The sequence below is a fragment of the Nicrophorus vespilloides genome, unplaced genomic scaffold, assembly GCF_001412225.1.
Source record: "Nicrophorus vespilloides isolate i.1.1-1 unplaced genomic scaffold, Nicve_v1.0, whole genome shotgun sequence".
NCBI lineage: Eukaryota > Metazoa > Arthropoda > Insecta > Coleoptera > Silphidae > Nicrophorus > Nicrophorus vespilloides.
Genome location: NW_017095604.1, coordinates 190,809 through 216,829, shown reverse-complemented (window position 1 = coordinate 216,829; position 26,021 = coordinate 190,809). Strand labels below are relative to the sequence as shown.

At 27.2% G+C, this 26,021-nt stretch overlaps 5 protein-coding genes across 5 annotated transcripts; all 5 read left to right on the top strand.

Annotated features, from left to right (window-relative positions):
- Window positions 1-5,287: 5,287 nt before the first annotated feature.
- LOC108558243 lies at window positions 5,288-6,217 on the top strand. The gene is made up of 4 exons (XM_017915091.1): window positions 5,288-5,521; window positions 5,584-5,749; window positions 5,805-5,989; window positions 6,047-6,217. Exons 1-4 carry the CDS (start codon window positions 5,288-5,290, stop codon window positions 6,215-6,217), a joined length of 756 nt encoding a protein of 251 aa, XP_017770580.1.
- A 4,457-nt stretch (window positions 6,218-10,674) lies between these two features.
- On the top strand, window positions 10,675-11,484 carry LOC108558233. Its single transcript, XM_017915080.1, has 2 exons — window positions 10,675-10,854; window positions 10,922-11,484. Exons 1-2 carry the CDS (start codon window positions 10,675-10,677, stop codon window positions 11,435-11,437), a joined length of 696 nt encoding a protein of 231 aa, XP_017770569.1. The 3' UTR covers window positions 11,438-11,484.
- Window positions 11,485-14,539: 3,055 nt separating this feature from the next.
- LOC108558226 lies at window positions 14,540-15,128 on the top strand. Its single transcript, XM_017915067.1, has 2 exons — window positions 14,540-14,765; window positions 14,824-15,128. Exons 1-2 carry the CDS (start codon window positions 14,540-14,542, stop codon window positions 15,126-15,128), a joined length of 531 nt encoding a protein of 176 aa, XP_017770556.1.
- A 2,712-nt stretch (window positions 15,129-17,840) lies between these two features.
- LOC108558217 lies at window positions 17,841-18,435 on the top strand. The gene is made up of 2 exons (XM_017915056.1): window positions 17,841-18,075; window positions 18,143-18,435. Exons 1-2 carry the CDS (start codon window positions 17,841-17,843, stop codon window positions 18,433-18,435), a joined length of 528 nt encoding a protein of 175 aa, XP_017770545.1.
- A 4,689-nt stretch (window positions 18,436-23,124) lies between these two features.
- Window positions 23,125-24,137, top strand: LOC108558277. Its single transcript, XM_017915139.1, has 4 exons — window positions 23,125-23,310; window positions 23,367-23,514; window positions 23,571-23,759; window positions 23,838-24,137. The coding sequence occupies exons 1-4, from the start codon at window positions 23,125-23,127 to the stop codon at window positions 24,083-24,085; spliced, it is 771 nt and encodes a 256-aa protein (XP_017770628.1). The 3' UTR covers window positions 24,086-24,137.
- The last annotated feature ends 1,884 nt before the right edge of the window (window positions 24,138-26,021 follow it).

Genomic DNA, 26,021 nt, shown 5'->3' with positions numbered 1-26,021 from the left:
AATATTAATGTTATTTTTATAGTAATTAGAGAAATTGCATTGAAATAAATTAAATAATTAACGATCAAAGAAAGTTATGAATTTTTCTAAATAAAACAACAAATAAGTTAATATTTTTTACTATAAGTAAATGTATTTCAAGAGTTCACAAATAATTGAATATTTCTAATAAATATTTCTTCATCACTTTTATATTAAAAATTTCTTAACAAATTAAATAATAAAATTTTTCAAGAATTTGTAGATTATTTACATTTATTTCAATTTCATTGAATTATATATATGAAAATTGTAATGAAGACATGATGAAAATATTAAATTATGACTTGGTTTCACGTGATTTGATGTTCGAATTGGTGAAAGTCACAATTGTCAATTCAGTCTACATATTTTGCATTTTCATTGATGACTTTTAAGTAGTAGAGATTTATTGTTTGTTTTGTCTGCATATTAAAACATTGTTCAGATTTTTTTTTGTAAATTAAATTTATCAATTTGATTTTTATCAATTTTCTCAATAACTATACAAGACACAATTATGAATAAGTATGCAAATTAAAGCTAAATGTTTAGGCTTTCCAAAGTGTCATCTGTCATATTTGCAATTATTGTTTATTTCCTGTAATTTACGGTCAAAGTTTAAGTTTATTTCAGTCTCGGAAAATCGAGTGTTTTCACAAATCATCAATTTCCTCAATAACTATAAATGACACAATTATGAATGAACATGCAAATGAAAGCTAAATATTTAGGCTTTAAAAAGTGTCATTTGACATATTTATAACTATTGCTGATTTCCTGTAATTTACGGTCAAAGTTTAAAATACGTTTATTTAAGTCTCGGAAAATAGAATGTGTTCACAAATCATCAATTTTCTCAATAACTATAAATGACACAATTATGAATGAATACACAAATTAAAACTAAATGTTTAGGCTTTCCAAAGTTCCATCTGTTATATTTGTAAATATTGTTGATTTCCGGTAATTTACGGTCAAATTTGAAAATACGTTTATTTAAGCCTCGGAAAATCGAGTGTCTTCACAAATCATCATTTTACTCCATAACTATACACGAGACAATTAAAAAATGTGTTTAAATGTTATAAATTCTTAAAAATATACAAAATGTAATATTGTACATTCATTATAATTGAAAATTAATTGAATAGGTTTTCAAAAAAATAATTAATTAATTAAAATTATTGATATTTTTGTTATTACTTAATTAAATAGAGAATCTATTAAATGTATTAATCATACAAAATTTAAATAATTGTCAATAGATGGCGAAAGTTGACCAAAAACTAACAGTGCAGCTCATAGAAATTATTCTTTGGAATTTTCAATTCCAATTTTACTTGTAGTAATACGAATGAATGAATGAATTAAAACAGTTATATTTTTAATTAAAATCAAAGTTTTCAATGATAATTTATGAAAATCTTTCATAAACTAAATTTTAATTTTAAAATCATAGTTTTCAATATTTTTTTTATAAACTAACTAAAATTATTATTTTCGATACAAAAACATATATATTTTTATTTTTTTTACTATAAACTCAGAAATATTAAGGAGAATGAACAGTTCAATTTTTATATAATTTACTACAAATTTACTAAGTAATAACAGTAAATTAAAAGAAATTTGAGTTTATTTTAATTTTACTTAAACAAAACCATTTTTTTTAATAATATTTTCATCTACAAGAAAATTGCAATAAATTCAAAATCAATGCAAATTCTAAATAATATTTCATAAAAAAAAACATTATATTATATAATAAAACTATATTTATAATTCAATATTCAAATAAGAAATTATTGCTTTTCTTTGAAACAAATAAGGAATGTTTAAATGGACGATCATGTTCTAAATTTGGTGAATTATAAGTAAGTTATTGGATCAAATACTGTTTATGGTTACACAATAAATTCCATTCGATTTCATTGTCATGTTACAATAATTTACAATTTAAATTGTGTTAATGTTAATAAGCTTTATTAAAACTTCCATTTTTTTTCTGTAATAACTTTTCAACTATTCTTTTTTGAAGTTAATGTTAAATAATTGTAGTTGAAACGTGATAATATAGGTAAAAGCGTAGCTGTAAAGTCAAATTCTTTATACTTGATTAAAGAAGCTTCATTAATATTGATTTTTATTCCGGGCGACGCAGCCAAATTGGAAAGCCAGAATCAACAGACGAGACAGTTCGTATATTATTACATTTGGGCTATTTATAATTTTCATACGTGAATAGTTTCGAAAAGCGAAATTTGAAATGTTAAGAAATGCAAAGAAAATTAATTCTTTTCTAATCATTACAAAAATTATTACAGTTTTCAAATTTGGTATTATTTATGTTAAAATTTTAAAGTTTTCTTCAGTTTTTGTATTAGAAAATGAGTTAAAAATCAAATTTTAATAAAATTGTATACTTTTTTACAAAACAATTTTATACTAAGGTAAAATATTTATTGGAAAATGAGTTAGAAATCACTTTTTTAATAAAACTGTCAGCTTTTTTCAAGAAAATATAAATTTTTGAAATATTTGATTAATATCAAGTATTTTCAAACTATGTGAATAGTTTTGAAAAGCGAAATTTGAAATGCACATAAAATGAATTGTTTTCTAACCATTACAAAAATCCTTACAGTTTTCAAATTTGATGTTATTTATGTACAAAGATCTAAAAAAAGTAAACTTTTCTTCAGTGTTTATATAATGAAATTATCAATTTTTAAATTAAGGTAAAATATGTATTGGAAAATGAGTTACAAATCACTTTTTTAATAAAATTGTATGCTTTTTTCCAGAAAATATAAATTTTTAATGTTATATTTAATTGAAAATGGAAATATTTGATTAATTTCAAAGTTTTCAATGATAATTTATAAAAATGTTATATTTTCATTTGTGAATAGTTTTGAAAAACGAAATTTGAAATGCAAAGAAAATTAATAATTTTCTAACTATTACAAAACTCCTTACAGTTTTCAAATTTGGTGTTATTTATGTACAAAGATGTAAAAAAGTAAACTTTTCTTCAGTGTTTATATAACGAAATTATCAATTTTTATACTAAGGTATCATATGTATTAGAAAATGAGTTACAAATCAATTTTAATAAAATTATATGCTTTTTTTATAAAATATAAATTATTAATGCTATATTTATTTAAATTTGATTTTTTTTTTATTAATTTCAAAGTTTTCAATGATAATTTATGAAAATGTTATATTTTCATATGTTAATAGTTTTGAAAAATGAAATTTTAAATGCAAAGAAAAATTAATGGTTTTCTAAGCATTACAAAAATCCTTACAGTTTTCAAATTTGGAATTATTTATGTACAAAGATGTAAAAAAAGAAACTTTTCTTCAGTGTTTATATAATGAAATTATCAATTTTTATACTAATATAAAATGTGTATTGGAAAATGAGTTAAAAATCAAATTTGTATAAAATTGTATATTTTTTTACAAAACAATTTTATACTAAGGTAAAATATGTATTGGAAAATGAGTTAGAAATTATTTTTTTTTATAAAATTGTATGCTTTTTTCCAGAAAATATAAATTTTTAATATAATATTTATTTAAATTTGGAAATATTTGATAAATATCAAGAGTTTTCAATGATAATTTATGAAAATGTTATATTTTGCAAATTGATCTTAATTTGATATACAAATTATCAAATTTTGTATCATTATGAATGATTTTTTAGAAATAATTAGTTGTGATTAATTAAAATTCACTTATTTATAGATAATTTGCTTATATTTATGTATTTATGAACGAATATAGTTATGTTTATTTTCATTAAATTGAATTTATACATACTATTAAGTTTCTAGCTATGAAATAAAACAGTTTCAGTATTGTGAACAAAAGATCTTAAAAATTAAACTTTTTTTTTCAGTTTATTGAAATATGATTTTTTTACAGTAATTATAATTTTTTTAATATTAATTTGATTTGAATATGGAAATCTCAGTAATTGTCAGTAATTATTTTTCTAATATCTTTTTCTAAACTAAATTTTAATTTGATATTTATAGTTTTTCCATAATATTATTTATAATTTTCTATAAATTTTTGACAGAAATATAATTTAGCCATAATTTCTTATTTTTCTTACAATAAACACAGAAAAAAAAACAACTGCAATTATCATCAAAAAGAGAAAAACTATACATAATAAGAAATTGATTACATAAACATCAGAAAATTAAGAAATATAAGACTTTTAGCAAATGCAATAATTATATAAATTAGAGTAAATAATAATTGACAATAATCATTCAAATTTCGGTAAATAAATGTGATTTATAGAAATAAATAATGTTGAAAAATAATGCTTTTAATATAATAATTAAAAGTTTATAATTGAAAGGAATGAAGATATGAAAATTTTTGGTTTAATTGAAAAGAAAATGTAAATTATTTATTAGTATTTTAGAGATATTTCTTAAACGTTTTATCTCTATTCTATTTATTTAAAAATGTGTTAAATTTTCTTAATTTTTATCAATTTCTTCAAAGAAATTTCATTTTATGTATTTTTAGTTAATACTTACTATTTGATATAAACATTATGTAATTTTAAGAATTTATTATGCATAATTTTGAAATAATAGTTTGGTATTATTAACATCTTAATTATAATTTGAGTAGAATAAAAATACTCTAATTCATTAAAAATTTCCTCGTATTTCATTATTTATGAATGAATGTGCTTATAATAAACATAGATTCACATTAATTAACATTCATTATCTTGATATCAAAATAGTAGTAAATCTCTATTTCTGATTAAAGTCGTTAAAATTGCTTTGAAAGAAACAGTGAAATAAAGTGTTGAGGTATAATAGCTTTAGTTTGAATAATTGAGGTGTATGACTTTGTGAACAAAAGTGAAAATGGTAACGAGGCATTTCGTGCTTCAATACTCGAATCACTTGATCCATCAAAATCTTCAATGAAAGAATGTTAAAGTTAACGAAACCGAAGAGATTTCTTATCATCCATCGTTGGATATATGGATTTAGGTCTCTCATACGAAAAATAATACCGAAACGTTGGAGGAACGAAAGAACCGTCGTATACGTTTCGTATACGTTCGATGACCATTCGCGTCACGTCCAACCCCAATAAACGCATTTGGTTTCTATTTCCGTTTGCTGGACATATATAAAACGGCCGCACCGCACCGTAATTATCATTATCAATCAACACTTCCAATTGTAAAGACATACAATTCAACAACAATACAATGGCCAGCTTCAAAGTTGTTGTGTTCGCTTGCTTCTTGGGCATCGCCCTTGCACAGGGCCCATCAGCCGTCGACGTTGCCCAGGACGTCTACAACAGCTGCTTGAAGGGTTTCTCAGTGGGCTGTGTTAAACCGAAGGCATTAGCCTGGATGAGCGCCGTCGCCGACGACCAAGTGATCAGGATCACCGACGATCTCCTCATCGTCAGGAAGAACAACCCAGAATACACCCAGGTAAATACGCAATCATCCTGCAGGATTAACAACAATGTTGACTAAATAATTCTTTGGATTAGGAACAACGTGGATCCGCTGACGTTTTCGACAAATTCGAGGATTTCATCCAGAACCACGAGTTGGTTGCTAAAGTACCAGAAGTGTTGCGCGCCGATGGTCCATTAGGAAGCTTGGTCCCAAGGTCATTCCAACCTGAAGATTTATCAGTCCCATTGGCCTCCACTGGTACTTAATCAAAATCATCTTCATCATCAAATATTAATGGTTTATTATCACGCAGGTCGCTCCAAGGTTGTCAAGAAGGTCATCGTCCCATTCTTGCTCGGTTTGAAGTTCAAAACCGCCGTCTTGGTTCCTCTCGCTTTGGCTCTGATCGCCCTCAAGACATGGAAGGCTCTTACCTTGGGTCTCCTCTCCATGGTCCTCACCGCCGCCATGGTCATCTTCAAGTTCACCAAGCCAAAGGTTCGTATTCCATCATCATCATCACCATAATCATCTTAATCATTGTTCATCTTCAAGGTTGTCAACTACGAAGTCATCCACTACCCACACCACGTTGACCACCACTTCGACCATCACGTCGATCACCACGTCGACCATCCAGCTGTGACCACCGGATGGGATCACGCCAGCTACGGTAGAGCCATGTCCGCTCAAGAGATCGCCTACAAAGCCCAACTGAACCAATAAGAACCTCTTCTTCAACATCTCGCAAAAACCAAATTCCGACCTAGCCCGTCTTGTTGATTGTTAATGTTATTATTTTTTTTTGTATTTATTATTTATTGAATAAATGAGTTGAATTTTATTTATGCCTATTCACTGCATCAAATCTACAAATTACAAAACTATTGGAAAAAAAACATCCAACATCAAATATTCCTTAATTCCAATCAATCCTATTGAATATGAAACAAATAAAGTATGTTTCTTATAAGAAACAAAACTTTATTTATACATAAAACAAAGTGTAATAAGATTAATGAATAAAAATTATTATTCATGATCAATTTTTAGTCTTCATTTCAAAGATTTATAATTTTAGAAATAAATTTTTAAATCTTTTTTTCATAAATGATATAAATTTCATTTATTATATATCAAAAATTGTATTTTTTTTCAGATTATTAGTATTTACATTGAATAAGATATGATTCTTTCAGTTTTTTGTGCTGAATTTACTACTAGTTTTCAATTCTTATTTCATAGATTATATAAATCATTTCAGCTTCAGTATAATAATCTTCATTTTATTTAAAAATTTAGTAACATTCACAAACTTTAGATTATTGATGTAGATGAAACTCTTTAAATTCATGTTTCAATATACTTAATTTTTTGCTAATTTCTTAGAAAAATCATATAGAAAATAAATTTAATTTAATGAAAAATTTAATGGAACATCAATTTTCTACTATTTTGTTTTCTTCTTTCATAATACTAATTTGAACCTAAAATTGATTGATTTTCTATTATTTGTATATAAATAAAACAATAATTACTTCTATTTTCTAAAATTTTCAATTATTTATCAAAGTAGATCAAGATCCACTTTTTTTTCTTACTGAAATTACTTAATTTTATATATTGATGTATTAAAATTTATAATTATTATATTTATTTGAATTGTTTTAACTGAATATTAGGTGAATTAAAAAGTTCTGAGCCTCTTTTTCTCTTTATTTCTACGATGAAATTAACAAAGTTAGAATTTTCGTATTTAGATCAAATATGCGTCGTTTTGTTGTATAACTTTTGTACATTTTGACGGCAATTTCATAAATCCACGATTAATGAAGTCCTCGTCGCAATTGGTAAAAAACTTGACCAGCTCATTTTTGCGAGCCTCTCTTGAGGCCATTTTTTATCATCAAGAAAACCCATCCGAGCTTTCGGAGCTTCTGGCGCGTCTTTAAAGTGGTGTACGACCAGGCAATGTCTTGATGGAATATAACACCCTTCCTATTGACCAATTCTGGACGCTTCTCGTCAAGAGTCTTCTTCGATCTGGTCAATTGTTGACAGTATAAGTCCGAATTGAGTGTTTTGCCAATCCCACACACAACAAAATCTTCTTGGTCGATTGTTTTGGCGGGCTCACCGCGGTTGGACTACGATCTTTTTTGCCGTTTTTTCTCGTTGTGACCCATTTTTCATCACCAGTAATAAACCGCTTCAAAAATGGGTCGTTTTTGTTACGTTTCAGCAAAGAATCGCAGGCATCAATTTGCTAATTTCGACGATTGGCCTAACAGAGCATGTCTCATCTTCGACGTCCATATTACCAGAACAGAAGCATTGGAACCAACACTTTGCTGTTGCATTCGATACTGTATTGGGTCCATAAACAACACATATTTTTTTTCCTTGGTCGTATTAGTGCAAAAGAATGTATCGAATTTTCTCTTTTTTTACGTCCATTTTGGAATACTCTAACATACAACTGGATTCACTAAATACAAAACTGTCAAAGAACTTTTTTAAAGCGTTATTTCGCCTTTAAGTCAGAGTATAGAATGATAAGATGCAATGTATACATCGTGAGATATGTAACTGTTTAGCTCAGAACTTTTTACTTCACCTATTATTAATTTAAGTTATTAGACAAATTATAATTACTTTGTTATATTAATAGTTAAGAAATAAATAAGAAAAAGTTTGAAAAACTTATTTCTTTTCTAATATCACAATAAATATTAAATGAAGAAACACAAATTGACCTAATAAATTTAACAAAACACAATTTTCATTAGTTAATAAATGATTATAAAGTGTATTCTAAAACATCTGATTTGTACACAGCTGATTTTGAATGGACGATGAATATTTATGAATTTAAAGGTACGAGTAATTATAACGTAAGTTTCGTGTATCATGAAAGGAAACAGGAACTAACGACAAAAAAAACTGTCAACGAAAACGGTTTCTGTGCAACCAGCGCACGAATCCGGACATTGGATAAACGTGAAAGCGCCCAAAAACCATTTTTGAATACTGACGTCAAACGTTAGAAAACATTGAACACATCAATTAAATTTACTAATTAGAAATTATTCATATTTTATCTTTGTTATATAATCGAATTTGTATTGATAAATAGACTAAAAGTTAAGAAACAGATATTTATAAGAAGAAAACAAAAAGGTTTCAATTACAAATTGTTTGTTATGAAACTGCAAACAAATTGTTATGTAATAAAATTAGAATCAAATACAAGAAAACTTAAGCTAAAATATTTATGAATTGGATTTTAAAAGTACTAAGTATCTTATTAAATATCTTAATAATTCTAATCGAAAATTATGATTGTTTCTTATATCTTCAAATTTAATAATTTAGTTGACATGTAATAAAATTATTAAATAAAAATTAATAATTGTTAAATAAATCATCAATTGTAAACTTGCTGAAAACTTACAGTAATTTCAGTACAAAAAAACGTGATTTCTTCATTCTTTCTGAATTAAAAACTTAAGATTTATAAGCAAAATAGCTTGGAAACTACAGCATTTAGAAACCATTTATATCATTCATGAAGAAATTTTAGCAATTGCTAAATAACTCACCAATTGTAAACTTGCTGAAAACTTACAGTAATTTCAGTACAAAAAAAACGTGATTTCTTTATTTTATTGAATGGAAATACAAATATTCTTTTATTTTACCTTTTTTTAAGTTAATATTGAATACATTTAGAATGTATTTATATCAATCATGAAGAAAGTTTAGGAATTGCTAAATAATTCATCAATTGTAAACTTGCTGAAAACTTACAGTAATTTCAGTACAAAAACACGTGATTTCTTCATTTTATTGAATGGAAATACAAATATTCTTTTATTTTACCTTCTTTTAAGTTAATATTGAATACATTTAGAATATATTTATATCATTCATGAAGAAAGTTTAATAATTGCTAAATAATTCATCAATTGTAAACTTGCTGAAAACTTACAGTAATTTCAGTACAAAAAAACGTAATTTCTTCATTTTATTGAATGGAAATACAAATATTCTTTTATTTTACCTTCTTTCAAGTTAACATTGAATACATTTGAAATGTATTTATATCAAATATGAAGAAAGTTTAATAATTGCTAAATAATTCATCAATTGAAAACTTGCTGAAAACTTACAGTAATTTCAGTACAAAATAAAGGGTGTCCCAAAATTAACGCAAGATTTGAATTTTCCGCCTTTTGTGCAGTAAAGTGTTAGCAAAAACTCACAATCTGAAGACTAAAAACTGTGTTTTCTATTTAATTCAAATCTTGCGTTAATTTTGGGACACCCTTTACATAATTTCTTCATTTCATTGAATGGAAATACGATTGTATAGAATATTGTAGAAAGAAATTAGGAGAGATAACTTAAGCTAAAATATTTCTGAATTAGATTTCAAAAGTACTACGAATCTTACTAAATATCTTAATAATAATAATTGAAAAATATGATTGTTTCTTAAATCTTCAGATTTAATAATTTAGTTGACACGTAATAAAATTATTGATTAGATATTAGTAAACATATATAGTTTCTGAATTAAAAACTTAACTATATTGTAGAAAGAAATTAGGAGATAATGGAATGGAAAGTTTAGTGTAAAAAAAATGAACTATTAACTTTAAGTTCTCAAAGAAAGAGTAAAAATAAGTACGATATTCAATAGACTAAAGGAAATGCATGTTATTTCTTCGACACTGTACGTCTGTAATGTTTCTTTCTTTCTCTTCTCTTCTTTCATTCTTCCTTGGGCGTCAAAAGTGTGGTAGATACGTGTGCGCGCATAACTTAGGCGAGGGAATGTGGCCGAACGCGAAACTGTATATACTTATAATATTAGAAAATTTGGATCAAATAAATTAAAAAACACACAGAGAAATAAAAAAAAACAGACAATGGAATGAAAAGCAACAGGATCCTAAATAGCTTACGATCGTCCTGAATATCAATCGACCGTCCTTAATCTTGGACTTGAACGATTTGGTATTCTGTTCAAGCATCGGGTTTCTGTATTGGCTTTGGGCCGGACTTCCGATCGGGATCGAATAAATACTCGGTGCTGGTACCGTTTGGTCATCAGTTGTGCATCGTCCATTCATACAACAACAACAACAACAACAGCAGCAACAACAGCAATTGCAGCAATGGCTTCAGTGAAACTTTGCATCCTCTTCGCTTTGGTGGCCGCAGCCGTGGCTTCACCAGCTGTTGTCGACTCGTTGGAACAGGCTAGGGCCATGTGCAGCGATGATGAACCATTGGCTTGTCTGAAGTACAGGGCCATGTCCTTCTTGGACAACATCCTCAAGCAAGACAACTACAAAGTAAGAAGCAGTGATTCGCCAAAGTATTTTCAAGGATTACAACTAAACTTTAAACTTAAATTCGCAGCTCTCCGAAGATGTCGAGATCACCAGGAACGGCCGCTCCAACGAAATCACCAGCAGAGGCAGCAGCTCTTTGGAAGAATCCGTCGAGAACTACATCCAAAGCCACGACGTCACCTTCAACCTTCCAATCGTCGGCAGCTCAGTCACCTTGGGAGCCAGGAACTTGGACAACGATGAGGTCGACCTTAAGATGAAATTCTCCGGAGTCGAAGAAGCCCGCAAATCCAAGTTGAAGAAGATCTTCATCCCCATCCTCGTCTTCGTCCTCCTGAAGGCCATCACTCTGATCCCACTCGCCATCGGTGTCCTTGGATTGAAGGCATGGAACGCCCTCCAACTGTCTTTCTTCTCTTTCATCGTCTCTGTATCATTGGCCGTGTTCCAATTGTGCAAGAAGATCGCCGCAGACAACGCTCATCCACAGATCGCCGCTCACAACCCGTGGGAGGCTCAGTACGCCGCCAGATCCATTGACGATGCTGCCCAAGACATGGCTTACAACGCTTACAGGCAGTAAACTTCGCTACCTCTGATCGACTATCATCGACTGTGAAACGCTTACATCGACCCAACCTCTTGTTGTTATTTATTACGTTACACACTATTATTTATTATTAAAATAAAGTTGTTTTTGCAAAATTAATTACACAATCCTATCATTTCTCAACACTCATCTTCAAACACACCAAAAATTGTCATATCTCAATCACTAATTAAGACTATTTAACAGTTCTTAAAGACCCATATTTATATAATTATAAAATATATAAAAAAAAGTTTAATAGTTTTACAATTAATAGAAAAAAAAATAAAATTAAAAAACTTAATAAAATCGCCACATCTCAGTCAATAATTACGATTACTCAAAAGTTCTTATATCAAAAGAAGCGTAATTGAAGACTTATAGTTATGCAATTATAAAATATATAAAAAGTTTGATAATTTTACAATTAATAGAAAAAAATTTAAAATTGAAAAACTTATAACAAACTTAATAAAATCGCCACATTTCAGTCAAAAATTAAGATTATTCAACAGTTCTTATATCAAAAGAAGCGTAGTTGAGGATATATTTTTACGCTATTATAAAATATAAAAAAAGTTTTATCATTTTACAATTAATATTCTTATGCAATTATAAAATATATAAAAAGTTTGATAATTTTACAATTAATAGAAATAAATTGAAAATTGAAAAACAAACAAACTTAATAAAATCACCACATCTCAGTCAATGATTAAGATTAATCAACAGTGCTTATATCAAAAGAAGCGTAGTTTAAGTTCTATTCTTGCGCTATTATAAAATATATAAAAAGTTTGATAATTTTACAATTAATAGAAAAAAAATTGAAAATTGAAAAACTTAATAAAATCGCCACATCTCAGTCAATAATTAACATTAATCAACATTTCTTATATTAAAAGAAGCACAATTGAAGATTTATTCTTATACAATTATAAAATATATAAAAAGTTTGATAGTTTATCAGTTAATTAATAAAATTGCCATATTTTTATCATTAACTAATACTAGACAACAATTATTATATCAAAATATGCACAACTGAAAACACCTTTTGATATAATAACATTAGTTTAAAAGAATTTATTTTAATACAAAAAAATTATAATTATTAAAAGGCCATAGTTTTATTTATAAATAGCTTATAGAATGATCACATTAGAATCATTTGTTATCGAGTAATTCGATAAAACGTGAGAACATTACATTTTCAATTTTGATACCAGTAAATGAAACAAATTTTTGCAGTAGGCTCAATGCGAAAAATAATGACAGTTCTAATCTTTAATTTGCATATTTTGCAATACAATTATTGTACTAACAATTAAAAAGAAATAAGTTAACAAAAAAAATATATAAAATTGATATGTCTCAAGTAATAATTACATTACTTTCAAATTTGACAATTTTTCTTTTGGAAATGGAAAAATCTCATAAATATATTGATTATTTTAATAAGTCAACATTTCTTCCTCAATAATTAAATTAAATATAAATTTTTAATCACAAATATTGTTACTCAAGTTTGACAATTAACTGCAGCAAAACCATTATATCCACAATATTCCTAATATCATTGAAATGATAATTACTTCTTCTTTAATATTCATTTTAGATGATCTAATTACCATGTGTAATCAAGTAATCAATCAGTTATCAAGTAATTAAATAATACGTGAAGGCATGACAAACAAATCGTATATTAATTTCTCATTCATTAATTAACGCTACCTAATAAATATTAAAGCAAAAAATGCATATTAAGAAAACTACTTATAATGAAATTAAAGACGTATTGGTAATTACCTGTTTTAATCAATATGTTTTAATTAAATAATTAGCGAAAATAAATGCATTATTCATATAATTACTCAAGTTTGACAGTTGATTAAAGAAGAATGACAATAGCCACAAATCTGAAAGTAGGCTTTTTGGAAAGAGATTACTTTTGCTTTTAATTTGTATGTTGAATGATGTAATTAGTATACGTGGTTATTGAGTAATTAAATAATACATAAAGACATATAAAATAATAAAAGTTTTTTTTTGTATCTTCTAAAAATTGTTAGTTTTTAATTGATATTTAGTATTAATTTCAAAATTTTTATATCAAAATATTTAAATTGTTTTGACATATTGACATTTTTCACCATTTATTTAACTAAAATACTGAAATGAATGGTGCAAAAAAAAATGTATAATTTATTTAACTAATCAAGTTTAACAGTTGATTATAGAAGAACAACAATAGCCACAAATCTTGTTGTAGGCTTTTTAGAAAGATATTACTTTTTCCTTTAATGTGTATGTTGAATGATGTAATTAGTATACGTGGTTATCGAGTAATTAAATAAAACATAAAGACATTAAAATAAAGTTATTTCTATGAAAATAATTACCAATTAAAGATATATTGGTATATAATTATCAATAATAGAATCGATATATTTTAATGAAATAAATTGTAAAAAAAAATGCATTTTTCATTTAATTACTCAAGTTTGACAGTTGATTATAGAAGAATAATAATGTCAACAAATCTGACAATGAGCTTATTAGAAAGATGGTACTTTTTCCTTTAATTTACATCTTTCATAATGTAATTGGAATGCGTGGTTATCGAGTAATTAAATATAATGTATAGACATCATAAAATTATAAAAGTTATTAATTTTTAGTCATCAATTAACTTAAAAAATTGTAAATTAATAAAAATATAAATATTCTAATGATTTTCGTTTGAATAATATTATTAAGTTGTAATAAAATGAACTATTTAATTGTAATTATTCCAGCAATGGAAAATCTAAACCGAATTTCCTTTTATTTTCCTTCATCAAGTTCGTGCGCGCTGCATTCGATGTAGTTTTCCAGTTCAGTTTTTCCAATTAGTATGTTGGAAATATGGCGAAACACGTGCATTCATTAGAATATCATTTTGTTATCATAGAAAAGACGAACCGGAACAGACGGATTCCGAAACGACGAACGCAAAAGCCGCACTTTCGATTTCCGTTCAAATAAATACTGCGACCGTCCGATGCGAAACCATCATTCACCATTCAACCGTCCAACAACAACATCAACAACAAAATGTCACCGATCAAAGTATTAGCAACTTTGGTGCTCTTCGTAGCCATCAGCTGCGCATCTCCAATCCAAGAAACCAACACCATCGAGGACACCTTAGCTCATTACATCCAAAACCAAGAGATCAACTTCGACCTTCCAGCTGTGGGATCTGCAGTATCTTTATCAGCGAGGAATTTAGACGATGATGAAGTTGATGTTAAAGTGAAACTTTCAACTGGAGCTGAAGGTAAATTTTCCAAAAAACGAAATTTTAATCAAAAACTAACATTTAATACAAATTACAGCTCGCAAATCATCAAAATTGAAGAAAATCTTCGCTCCAATTCTCATCTTGGTCATCCTGAAAGCCATAACTTTGATCCCTCTGGCTTTGGGACTGCTCAGTTTGAAGACGTGGAACGCTTTACAATTGGCTTTCGTCACGTTCATCATCTCGATTTCGTTGGGAGTTTACGAGCTCTGCAAGAAGATCGCAGCTGATCACGTTCCACCAGTCATCACTCATTCTGCACCGTGGAGGAGCAGGTCCATGGATGATGATGAAGAGGAGGAAGCACAGAAGATGGCTTACTCAGCTTACGCTAATTGACTGAATCGATGAAAATATAACATTATTTATTTATTTATTAAATTTATTTGAATAGTTTTTATCAAATAAAATACAATTTATTTATTGCAAATAATTTTTTTTATTGAAAGTCTACAAACTCCTTAAGATAATTCCACAATTATACGATTGTCTAGAATAATTAGTTAAGATTTTTAGAATTTTGTCACAATTTTATTGTTTTTTTTACACAAAAATCCAATCAAATTCAATTGATTTGTTGCACACTAATACATTCTTTAAGATAATTTAAAAATTGTCGAACATAAATAATTATTTAGGAACGAGAACCTAATTATTCTAAAAACGAAACGTTAGTTAATTAAACTAATTATAAGTATGTTTTATTTTAAATTTTACACAAATCTATACTTAATTTATATAGTTTACATAAATTGGAGCAAAGTAGAATAATTCAGCAAATATTGTAGTTAAAATTTGGATAAATTCCAAAGATTTTTTTGTGAAATGAAAAAGTTATAATATTTATCCTTTTCCATTTTACAAAAAAATCTTTGGAACTTATCCAAATTTTAACTAAGCTGCAATAAATACTATAAAAAATATCATTATAAATACATTAATTTACACGTATTTGCTTTGATTATATAGAAATCAAAGAAATAATTTAAATTTACGCGCGAATTTAATAAAAATACTCCAGACATGGCAATAATGTGAGCACTTTATTTTTGCTGATATTTTGAATAAATTATTGTTTTTATCTTTCCGTCTAGACCGAATTTCGATACACATCTTTTTCTACGTTTTTATTACTACGTTTCATTCAGTGTTTGCTTATTTTCATTCATCTTTTTCGTGCGTATTTCCGAAAGCACTTTTTTTGCTGCATTCCTTTAGGCGCCACGAAAATAGTAGTTTTTGTATTAATTTATTCTACTATTCAATGAATGAATGCACGCATTTATTTCATTCATATTAATCTGCATTTTTCATTACATAACATACATTTTTTAATCAATATAATTAATGTATAATTATTAATTATTATCTTGAATAAAATTTCATTTCAAATATTTGTTTTTTTTTATAAAGGGTGACCCAAAATTAACGCAAGATTTGAATTTGCCGCCCTTTGTGCAATAAAGTGTCAAATTGTTTTTTTGGGGTTTCCAACGCCAATTCAAATCTTGCGTTAATTTTGGGACACCCTTTATAATTTGTGAAAATATGGACTAATTACATAAGAAAAAAATGCTGTAATTTTGATAGTAATTTTTCTGGAATATTCACTAATTAGTATATAAAATTACTAAATTGAACATTGACTTTAACTCATATGAAAAATTAGTGTAAATTCGTAATTAATTATATTATTTTATTGATATTAAAATTTTCATTTCATACATCTAGTTTTTTTATATAATTAAATTTTTTTCATTGAAAATGTAATGAAATTGATTGATTTTCTTTGACAAATAATTGATTCTTCTTTGAAATAAATGAAAATCAATCAAATCAAATCATAAATGAAATTAATGATAAAAAGAAAACGTAATTAAATTACAAATTTTTTAAAATATTTTTCATTAGTTCAGAGAAATTTACTATAAATCTTGTTTTTTACATAATAGTTTCACCTTTTATATCAGAATGCAGAAATTTACTCGCATAGTGCGGATAATTGGAATATACCGGACTGTTTGAAACAAGACTAAATACATAGCAAAATAAAATAAGCTTAATTAATGAAGTATAAAGAACAAAAAATGATCATTTTTGTATCAAAATATAATTTTCTGTTCTATTAAATCCGGACTGATTGAAGCCGGACTATGCGAAGTTTTTACATATTTATCTTCATTAAAATAACGACCTTTCATGTAAAAAAAAACTTTAGAATTTACAAAAATGTATACAATTCAATTTAAAATTAATGATAGAAAAGCATAGACAATATTAATTTTATAAATATTGTTCCCAACTTTGATATGAAAAAATCACAACACAATACTATAGAAAAGTAACTGCTTTAAAATTAACAAATTTTTTAAGAAAACTTTAATGAAATTATATGAAAACTCTCAATTTTTACATTAATTTTCATAAATGTTTCACAAAATTTGACACAAAACTTAATCACGATGAATTCTTTATAAAAATGTTCATTATCAATAAAATAACTATAGTTCAGGTACAAAAACTTTCGATTTTATATAAATTTTTATCTTAACTTTGTGAAAACTTTATACAATTCAATTTTATATTTAGAGAAAGTGAATGAAAATCCTAATTGATTTCTTCTTTGAAAGTACGTAAATTATTCGATGCAAAGGAAAAAAATTGAATACAATCAATTAAATATTTTTAGGTACAAAAAAATGTGTTTGTTCTAATAACGTAAAGTAAAACCGCATTGTTCGAATCCGAATTGAAATATTTACACTTGTCCCAAATAGCCCAGACTGCACGAAATCAAAAGTAGTGTGTGTTCGTACGCAGAATAAAATATATTTCCTTCCTATTCCAACGCAAAGCGGCGCTTCGAATTTAAAAAAAAAAAAAACAATCCGATTCGGAATACCGAAAAAATTTTCGTCGCCCGAAATTGTTTTTGGTTTGTTCGTTACCACCTATCAAATGAACTTTCGATTTTGGGTGCCATAAAAAGGCGGGCCCAGCCGACAAACGGCATCAGTCATCGACAATCAATCGAACCAAAGACAACAAACAATGGCTTTAACCAAATTGTTCATCGTCGTGGCTCTGGCCGTCGCCTACGCTTCAGCTTCACCAGCCTCCTCTTCATCCACCGACCTCAGCTTCGAGGAAACCATCGCCAAGTACATCCAACACCAAGAAGTATCCATCGACATCCCGTTCGTAGACTCCAAGGTCACCTTAGACGCCAGGAATTTGGAGGAAGATGAGCTCGATCTTAAAGTGCAATTATCTGCTGCTGGAGAAGGTAACAATTCAGTATTTAATAAACAAAGTTTGATAATTAAATAATCAAAAATTTTGTTAATTTGTAGCTCGCAAATCCAGCAAGTTGAAGAAGATCTTCGCCCCGATCTTCCTCTTCGTTATGCTGAAGGCTGTCACCTTGATCCCAATGGCTCTCGGTCTTCTCAGTTTGAAGACTTTCAACGCTCTTCAACTCTCTTTCGTTACCTTCGTCATCTCCATCGGTCTGGCTGTTTACAAGCTCTGCCAGAAGGTTCCTCATGAGCATGCTCCAGTAGTCTCCCATTCCGCCCCGTGGAAGAGGTCGATCTCTGAGGAATCTGCCGCCCAGCAAATGGCATACTCTGCTTACATCAACTAAGCTCAAACAACTACCTCAACTCATCTCAACTTTTGTTATTTATTATGCGAAACCTGTTGTTAATTTTTATTATTTATTGATGAATAAATGTTTTATTATATGAAAAATTTGAACCCATTCACTGAAAAACCTCATACAAATTAACAAATCAATATTTTTAAGAACGAACTAGTTTCATACAATTCTTCTTGTAAAAGTTAATAAAAAATATAATTATATTACATAAATTTACAACTTGCTTTAAAAAATGGCTTTTTTTTATATATTTCTTGTCTAAAACTTTCTTTAAATATTTCACAAAATTGGACATTGAAAGAATTCTTGATGAAATTCGCTTCAAAATAACTTCAAATAAGTTAGAATTTACAAAAGTTTTTGTCAAGAGAAATTATTGAAAATAAATATTTTTGACATTTTTTTCATTACATTATTAAATAAACATTATTTAGTTAACAAATGTATTAGTAAAATGATAATAATACATGTATGTAAAGGAAAGGGAGGATATATCCGCCGCTCAACCGTAAAATCTTCAAATTGAAAACTTGTATGAAACAAAAATACATCAATAAATACAACTTTGTTAAAAAGATTATCTAAGTTTTTATTTATTTGAATTACTGAATTGAGTAATAATGTTGAAAATATTTAATCCCTCGTGAACGAAGATTTTTAATTTGATTTTTCAACTGCTTTGTTGCGTATTATCATGTTGTGGCGTTTATCTTTTGTAAAATGCATAGGGCGGATATATCCGCCGTTCATCTGAAAATCATCAAATTAAGTAATAAACTTGTATAATTTGATACATTTAAGACAATAATTTAGATTTATGAGTTAAATTTATTTAAAAAAAACATTTGACGATTTGAATTTACAAGAAAAAAACATTATTTAGATAACAGATTTGATATTTATTCTATTGAAACTTCGCACATTTACTGAAATAGTTTAAAAATGTATTAATAAAGTGATTAAATTGTAATGTTTAATTAGAAACTGTTCATGTGTGTAATGGAAATGGCGGATATATCCGCCGCTCGACCGTAAAGTCTTCAAATTAAATATTGTATCTTGTATGAAAAAAAAATGCATCAATAAATACAACTTTGAATGAATAAATTTAAACAAATTGTTAAAAAGATTAAGTTCTTATTTATTTGAATTACTGAATTCAAATATTTAATCCCTCGTGGACAAACATATATAAGTCACTTTTTCAACTGTTTTGTTGCGAATCTGTTATGTATTATCATGTTGTGGCGTATATCTTTTGTAAAAAGCATAGGGCGGATATATCCGCCGTTTATCTGAAAATCGTCAAATTAAGTAATAAACTTGTATAATTTGATACATTTAAGACAATTATTTAAATTAATGAGTTAAATTTATAAAAAAACCATTTGATGATTTGTAAAAGTAAATTATTTGAAGAAAGATACTAAATTTTACATAAATAAATTTAAAAATTTTGATAATTGTAAGAAATGGATGATGTATTACATGGATGTAATGATGATTTCATGAGTAAATTTAACTGAAAAAATCAATGATACTAGAAAAATTGAATAATGGAATTAGATTATAAAAATTGTATTGGAATTTCTAGGGCATACGCAATGAACAATTTTTCTATGTACGTTTTTGATATGAAACGTAATGTTAGAAAAATGTACAGTTGTATAATGAGCGCACGGATTTATGGATGATCGTAGAATGTAATAATTAAATTGGATATGAAAATATTTGTGACATTTTTGTTTGAACCGGAAGCGGTACGGTATATCGCCTCGGACCGCATTGTACATATTAAGGCATCGAGTTCTACATTGACTGTCTTCGTGCGTGTGTAACAATAAACATAAAATTAAAGGCAATACCAAACACCAAACGTTCCACTAACGAATCCATCCATCTATACACAAGAATAATTAATTGGACACACACAAATTCCTTTGCATACACATTTATATTAATTTTAATAAATAGTTTAAAAAATCAATACTTTTTGTGTAAATAAATGTTATATTTGATAACTTTCATTAACTTTGGATAATAAAATAATGTAATAGTCTAATTAAACAAGATGTAATCTCATTTCTTTCAATTAAATAAGATTGTCATAAAAGAAACGTTACTATTCAATTTTGCTACAATTTTGTTTTCTTTTATAATTATTCCAATTCCAATTGATAATTATATAGTATAGACTATAAACTTTAATTATATAATGTTTGATGTATCAGTAAAGTTTCATTCTGATAACAACAACAAAAATATTCTAAAATTTAATTAAATCCATTATTATCTTACTTAAATATGTAAGTTATTTAATTAACAATATATTGATTAAGATATTGTCTATATACGTTTACTCTACAAAAATTTGAATACTTAATATTTTAATGAAAGTAAAATGAAAATTTTACTATTAATATTTTACGAAATAAAATGTATGTGAATAGTTATATTAAATAAAATTTGATTTGATGAGAATTTTTCGTAGAAAAAGCATGAAAGTCTTTAGTAATTATATATATTATTTAGTATAAATATTTTATTATAATAATTCTATATTACTTTTAATTTTTTTTTTGCTAATTGAACTAGTTTTTTCTTTTGAAAATCTGTATCAAAATATTCCTTCTCATCGTGATTTAATTAAATTTAAAATATTTCTTCTATATTCACGTATTTTGGTTTTCATTGAAAATCTAAACATTTTTGAAAATATGAGCAAAATAGGTATAAAGAAGATTTTTGTGTGTTTTTCCTGCACTTTTTACTTAGTTATAGTTACAATAATTGAATTATTATATATGTATATTTTTATAGTTTTTTTGGAAGAAAATAACTAAATTAAAGTTAATTATCTTGAAGAAATTTAAGAAAAACATCTATAACATCTATGTTTATATAATTAGAATAAATACAATTTATGGTTCAAGAAAATTTCAACAACATTAAAGAAACAAGTATAAAACAACAATCATGTATTTTTTTTTTTAAATTATTTTCAATTTGTTAATAGTTAATTGTAATATAAATTTGTATTAAAGAACATTGACAAAGTATGTGTGAAAAGTCAAGATTTAAATTTAGTTAAAATCTATTAGTTTGAAGAAACTTTTAACAACTGTTAAGAAATACACATTAATAATTTGTTTGCAATACTTTTCAGTTTGTTCTATATTAGTTTTTCTTACAAGAATTGAACAAAATTGAGAAATTTAACATTTTCATTAAGTTAAAGTCAAGTTTTTGTAAGCAACTGTGAAAATTAATTGAGAAATATGTATAAAACAATTATTTTTATTATTAGAAAGTATTCATTATATTTTAGAGCTTTTTTTAATAAAATTAACGAATTGAAATATTTATACTAAATTAGCAGAAGTTACTTGAATGAAACATCTTCAAAAAACATTTAAAAAACTTTATAATTACGTAAATAATTAGAAATAATATTTATTTGTAAATTTTTGCATTTTTTTCAAAGAAAATGAGCAGATTTCNCTTGAATGAAACATCTTTAAAAAGCATTTAAAAACTTTATAATTACGTAAGTAATTAGAAATAAGATTTATATGTAAATTTTTGCTTTTTTTTTTCAAAGAAAATGAGCAGATTTCAAGATTTAAATGAAGTAATTGAAGCAACTTTAAAAAGATTTAACTAAATTAGCAGAAGTTACTTGAATGAAACATCTTTAAAAAGCATTTAAAAACTTTATAATTACGTAAGTAATTAGAAATAAGATTTATATGTAAATTTTTGCATTTTTTTTAAAGAAAATGAGCAGATTTCAAGATTTAAATTAAGTTATTGAAGCAACTTTAATAAGATTTAAACTAAATTAGCAGAAGTTATTTGAATGAAACATCTTTAAAAAGCATTTAAAAACTTTATAATTACGTAAGTAATTAGAAATAAGATTTATATGTAAATTTTTGCATTTTTTTCAAAGAAAATGAGCAGATTTGAAGATTTAAATTGATTTATTGAAGCAACTTTAAAAAGATTTAAACTATTTTAAGAAAATTATTTTGAAGCATCTGTGAAAAGTATTTATTATTTCAAAATCTTAATTTTTTTCTTGGATTGACCGATTTGAAGGTTAGAACTAAGTTGAAATCAACTTTAAAAAGCATTGTTCTTCACTGATTGAAATGACAAGTTGATGAAGAATGGTGTTTGCGAAACGGAATGAAAAATACTATGGAAAAGTGCTAAGATTTTAATTGCGAAGCGTGCGAAGTTGTGACTGGAAAGACAAGTGAATCGTTCGGAGACAGTGCAGAAGCGAACAAATGAATAAGTCAAACGATCGATGTGGCTTACTGGGCCAACTAGGAAAAACGTTGAAGACGACGAAGACGTCGTCGTCCGCAAGGAAAAGAAAGAAGAAAAAAAAGAAAACGTCGTCGGAGAACGGTGTCATTCCTTAAAATCGAAAATGGTTTCACCATCAATGCGTCGCGCATTCGTAAAACAAAGAACCGGACATCGTAGCGGACCCAGAACCATATCCAAACGACTATTTGGGCGTTAATTAATAAGCCCATCACAGACACTACACTATACCCACCACCATTTCGATCAGACTATAAAACCGCACCCACCCACAACAATCGTCAGTCAATCATCAATATCAATCAAAGCAACAACAACAACCACAACAACATCAATATGTGGCGATTTGCAGTACTCCTCCTCGTCGGCTTCGCCGCCGCTCAACAGTACGGCCCCAGGTCCGGGGATCAACTGGTATCTTCTGTCTTCTCCAACTGCGTGGAGATGGGATGCGTCAAGCAGAACGTCCTCGAGTACTTGGATAACATCCTGAACTTGCAATCCGACGCTCGCAGCATCAAGGTAAATCTTGACCATTAACAAAGATTGCAGCAACTAATTTGATGATCATCTCTTAGGATGTGGATCAGGCCATCTTCAAGAGGGCAGCGCGCGTCCTCAAGACGCACGAATTCAGAGTACAGCTTCCTCAAACCTTCTTCGACGGTTCCGAATTGGTGTACAACCCCAACTCTGGTCTGGACATCACCACCGGCCCCAACGAAGGTAAAACCAAATCATCACCACCAAAAAACAATCTAAAATTAACAATTTCTTGACAGAACGTGGTCTTGGATTGAAGAAGAAACTGTTGTTGCCCATCCTTCTCCTCTTCAAGCTCAAGATGAAGGCCCTCATGCCAATCTTCGTCGGATTGATCGGTCTTAAAGCCATGAAGGCTCTCGTCCTCAGCAAGTTGGCGATCGCCATCGTTCTCGGATTCGTCGCTTACCAATTGTTCGGCAAGTCAGGTAAGTGAAAACGGAAGGATTCCGCGCACGCAATGGACTCGATTTCGATTCACATTTTTTACATTTTCTTTCTCGAAGGTATGCCAATGCCAATTCCGATGTCCATGACTCCAGTCGAACCACCGATGAGCATGTACGGACCACCATCGACCTCAGCTCCGATGAGCTCCTACGAACCAGGATGGGAACCAGCGTCAGGTGGACCATACTCTCGCGTCTGGAACGGTGGTTCTTCCTCATCCTCTTCCGGAGAGAGCTCTCAAAGCTTGGCCTACTCCTCGTACTATCCAGGAACATCGGCGTCTTCGTCCACTGTTCACCCTTGAACCGCATCTTAATTGTTTAAGCTACCAAACCAAAAGCGACCTTCGACTTCGACCCAATCACAAGACATTATTTATTTTCACTTGTTAAATTATTTAAATAAATGCTTTTTTTTCTATCGAAAATATAATATAAACTATTGTTTTCTTACCAAAAAAACACTGCCTACTACATTATTCCATTCTATTTACTCATGACATTAAATTCAACAATTTATATCGACTTATTAATTAACACTTGCTTTTTTCTTTTAATACAAATGACTTTGTGCATCTAATAATACCATTAATTCAACATCAAAAGTCATTGAAATTGAGCGTGTCTTAAGAAATTTTACTTTTCATCTAAAGAAAGATGTTTCAGCTTTCGTTTGATTCTAAATACATAGATTTCGATCATGTAATAAGAAAGTTATTAAAGTTTAACCAGTTGACTGTCTCAATAAAATTGAACACTTAAAAATGAAGATAATAATTTAATAAAAATTTATAAATATTGTTAATTTACTGTACATTTATTCAAATATTGTTATAAGTAATCTAATTATAAATAATTTTCATTAAATTATAACAAAAAAAGTACAATATTTAAATAAATTTTTATTCAATTCAAAAATTAACACAAAAACTTAAAAAATATTGAAATATTTGCGTTTTTATTAACATTTTAAATTATAACTATGGTTTAGTTACAGAATAGAATGAATTGTGATAAAAGTTTCATAATTTTACAAGTATTTCAATATTTTTCAATAAATTATCAAACGCAAAAAGTTATATTAATGTATTGAATAAAAATGAACAAAAAATTTTAATATTTGTGTTTCTGTTAATATTTTAAATAGTAAGTATAGTTTAGTTGCAGAATTGCTAAATTGATCTCAAATACGCAAAAAATTTAAACAATTGTGACAAAAGTTTCATAATTTTGCAAATACTTAAATATGAAGATTTTTTTAATAATTTATAATCAATTTTTGAATGATTTTTTCTCAATTATTTTTAAATTATTGTATATTCCCATGTATTATTATTATGAAAAAATATATTGTAATAATAATCATTATTTCATTAAATGATTCTTAAAGAATTGTTGAAAACACGATTTTTTAAAAAAAAAAAAATAGATTTTCCAAATTATCTCAAAAGTATATAGCTTTTAACATATTTTATGTTTACATAAAAATGTGTCTTTTATTGTGCATCTTTTGATATAACTCCTATTACTTAATGATATTTAGTGATCAAGATATAAAGATTTTTAAATTTTTCCAATGTTTTTTTAAATTTTTCACAAATCATTTTATATTTTTTTATACTACCTATAAATATTTGAAAATATTTCATGATAACATCAGAAGAAGTGTTTTATTGTGAAAATTTTGATACAATTATTATTACGTAATTTCAATTATTAACTGAGATATGGCCTTAAATTGAAATTTTGTCTTATTGATTTTTACGTAATGATTTTTTGGTGCCATCTAATGTTCGGTAGACGAAATACTAGACGATTTCCTATCATTCTGGTTGCATCACTCAAACAGTTAGGATAAATCTGAAGAAAAACCTTTTTTTATCAATAAATATTAATTTTTTATATTATTAATAAAATATTTGCATTACTTAAAAGAAATAAATTGATGGATTTTGTACTTTAATTTTTTATATGGAATAATAAAAAAATGCACCCTTATGAACTGATTAGAACTGGTGTAAAACTAGTTAGTGCGTTGAGAGCTTAGTAATCATTTCAACTAGTTTTAACTGCTAATAATTACAGTAAAACGTTTGGTTTTCTTCAGAACGTAAATTAAAAGAAAAGATAAACTACATCCTTTATTGCCGCTAATTTTACAAATTCATTACATAATCGTAGGTTTACTAACTACTTAGATCTTCCTACATCCGTCCAAGTTCAACGTCACCTCGTTTATCA

Excerpts from the sequence above, each read along its gene's own strand:
- LOC108558277 (XM_017915139.1), top strand. The coding sequence starts at position 23,125 with ATGTGGCGATTTGCAGTACTCCTCCTCGTCGGCTTCGCCGCCGCTCAA. Across the intron at positions 23,311-23,366 it reads CCGACGCTCGCAGCATCAAG|GATGTGGATCAGGCCATCTT; the intron begins GTAAATCTTGAC and ends ATCATCTCTTAG. Across the intron at positions 23,515-23,570 it reads CACCACCGGCCCCAACGAAG|AACGTGGTCTTGGATTGAAG; the intron begins GTAAAACCAAAT and ends ATTTCTTGACAG.
- LOC108558226 (XM_017915067.1), top strand. The coding sequence starts at position 14,540 with ATGTCACCGATCAAAGTATTAGCAACTTTGGTGCTCTTCGTAGCCATC. Across the intron at positions 14,766-14,823 it reads ACTTTCAACTGGAGCTGAAG|CTCGCAAATCATCAAAATTG; the intron begins GTAAATTTTCCA and ends TACAAATTACAG.
- LOC108558217 (XM_017915056.1), top strand. The coding sequence starts at position 17,841 with ATGGCTTTAACCAAATTGTTCATCGTCGTGGCTCTGGCCGTCGCCTAC. Across the intron at positions 18,076-18,142 it reads ATTATCTGCTGCTGGAGAAG|CTCGCAAATCCAGCAAGTTG; the intron begins GTAACAATTCAG and ends GTTAATTTGTAG.
- LOC108558233 (XM_017915080.1), top strand. The coding sequence starts at position 10,675 with ATGGCTTCAGTGAAACTTTGCATCCTCTTCGCTTTGGTGGCCGCAGCC. Across the intron at positions 10,855-10,921 it reads TCAAGCAAGACAACTACAAA|CTCTCCGAAGATGTCGAGAT; the intron begins GTAAGAAGCAGT and ends TTAAATTCGCAG.
- LOC108558243 (XM_017915091.1), top strand. The coding sequence starts at position 5,288 with ATGGCCAGCTTCAAAGTTGTTGTGTTCGCTTGCTTCTTGGGCATCGCC. Across the intron at positions 5,750-5,804 it reads AGTCCCATTGGCCTCCACTG|GTCGCTCCAAGGTTGTCAAG; the intron begins GTACTTAATCAA and ends ATTATCACGCAG. Across the intron at positions 5,990-6,046 it reads TCAAGTTCACCAAGCCAAAG|GTTGTCAACTACGAAGTCAT; the intron begins GTTCGTATTCCA and ends TTCATCTTCAAG.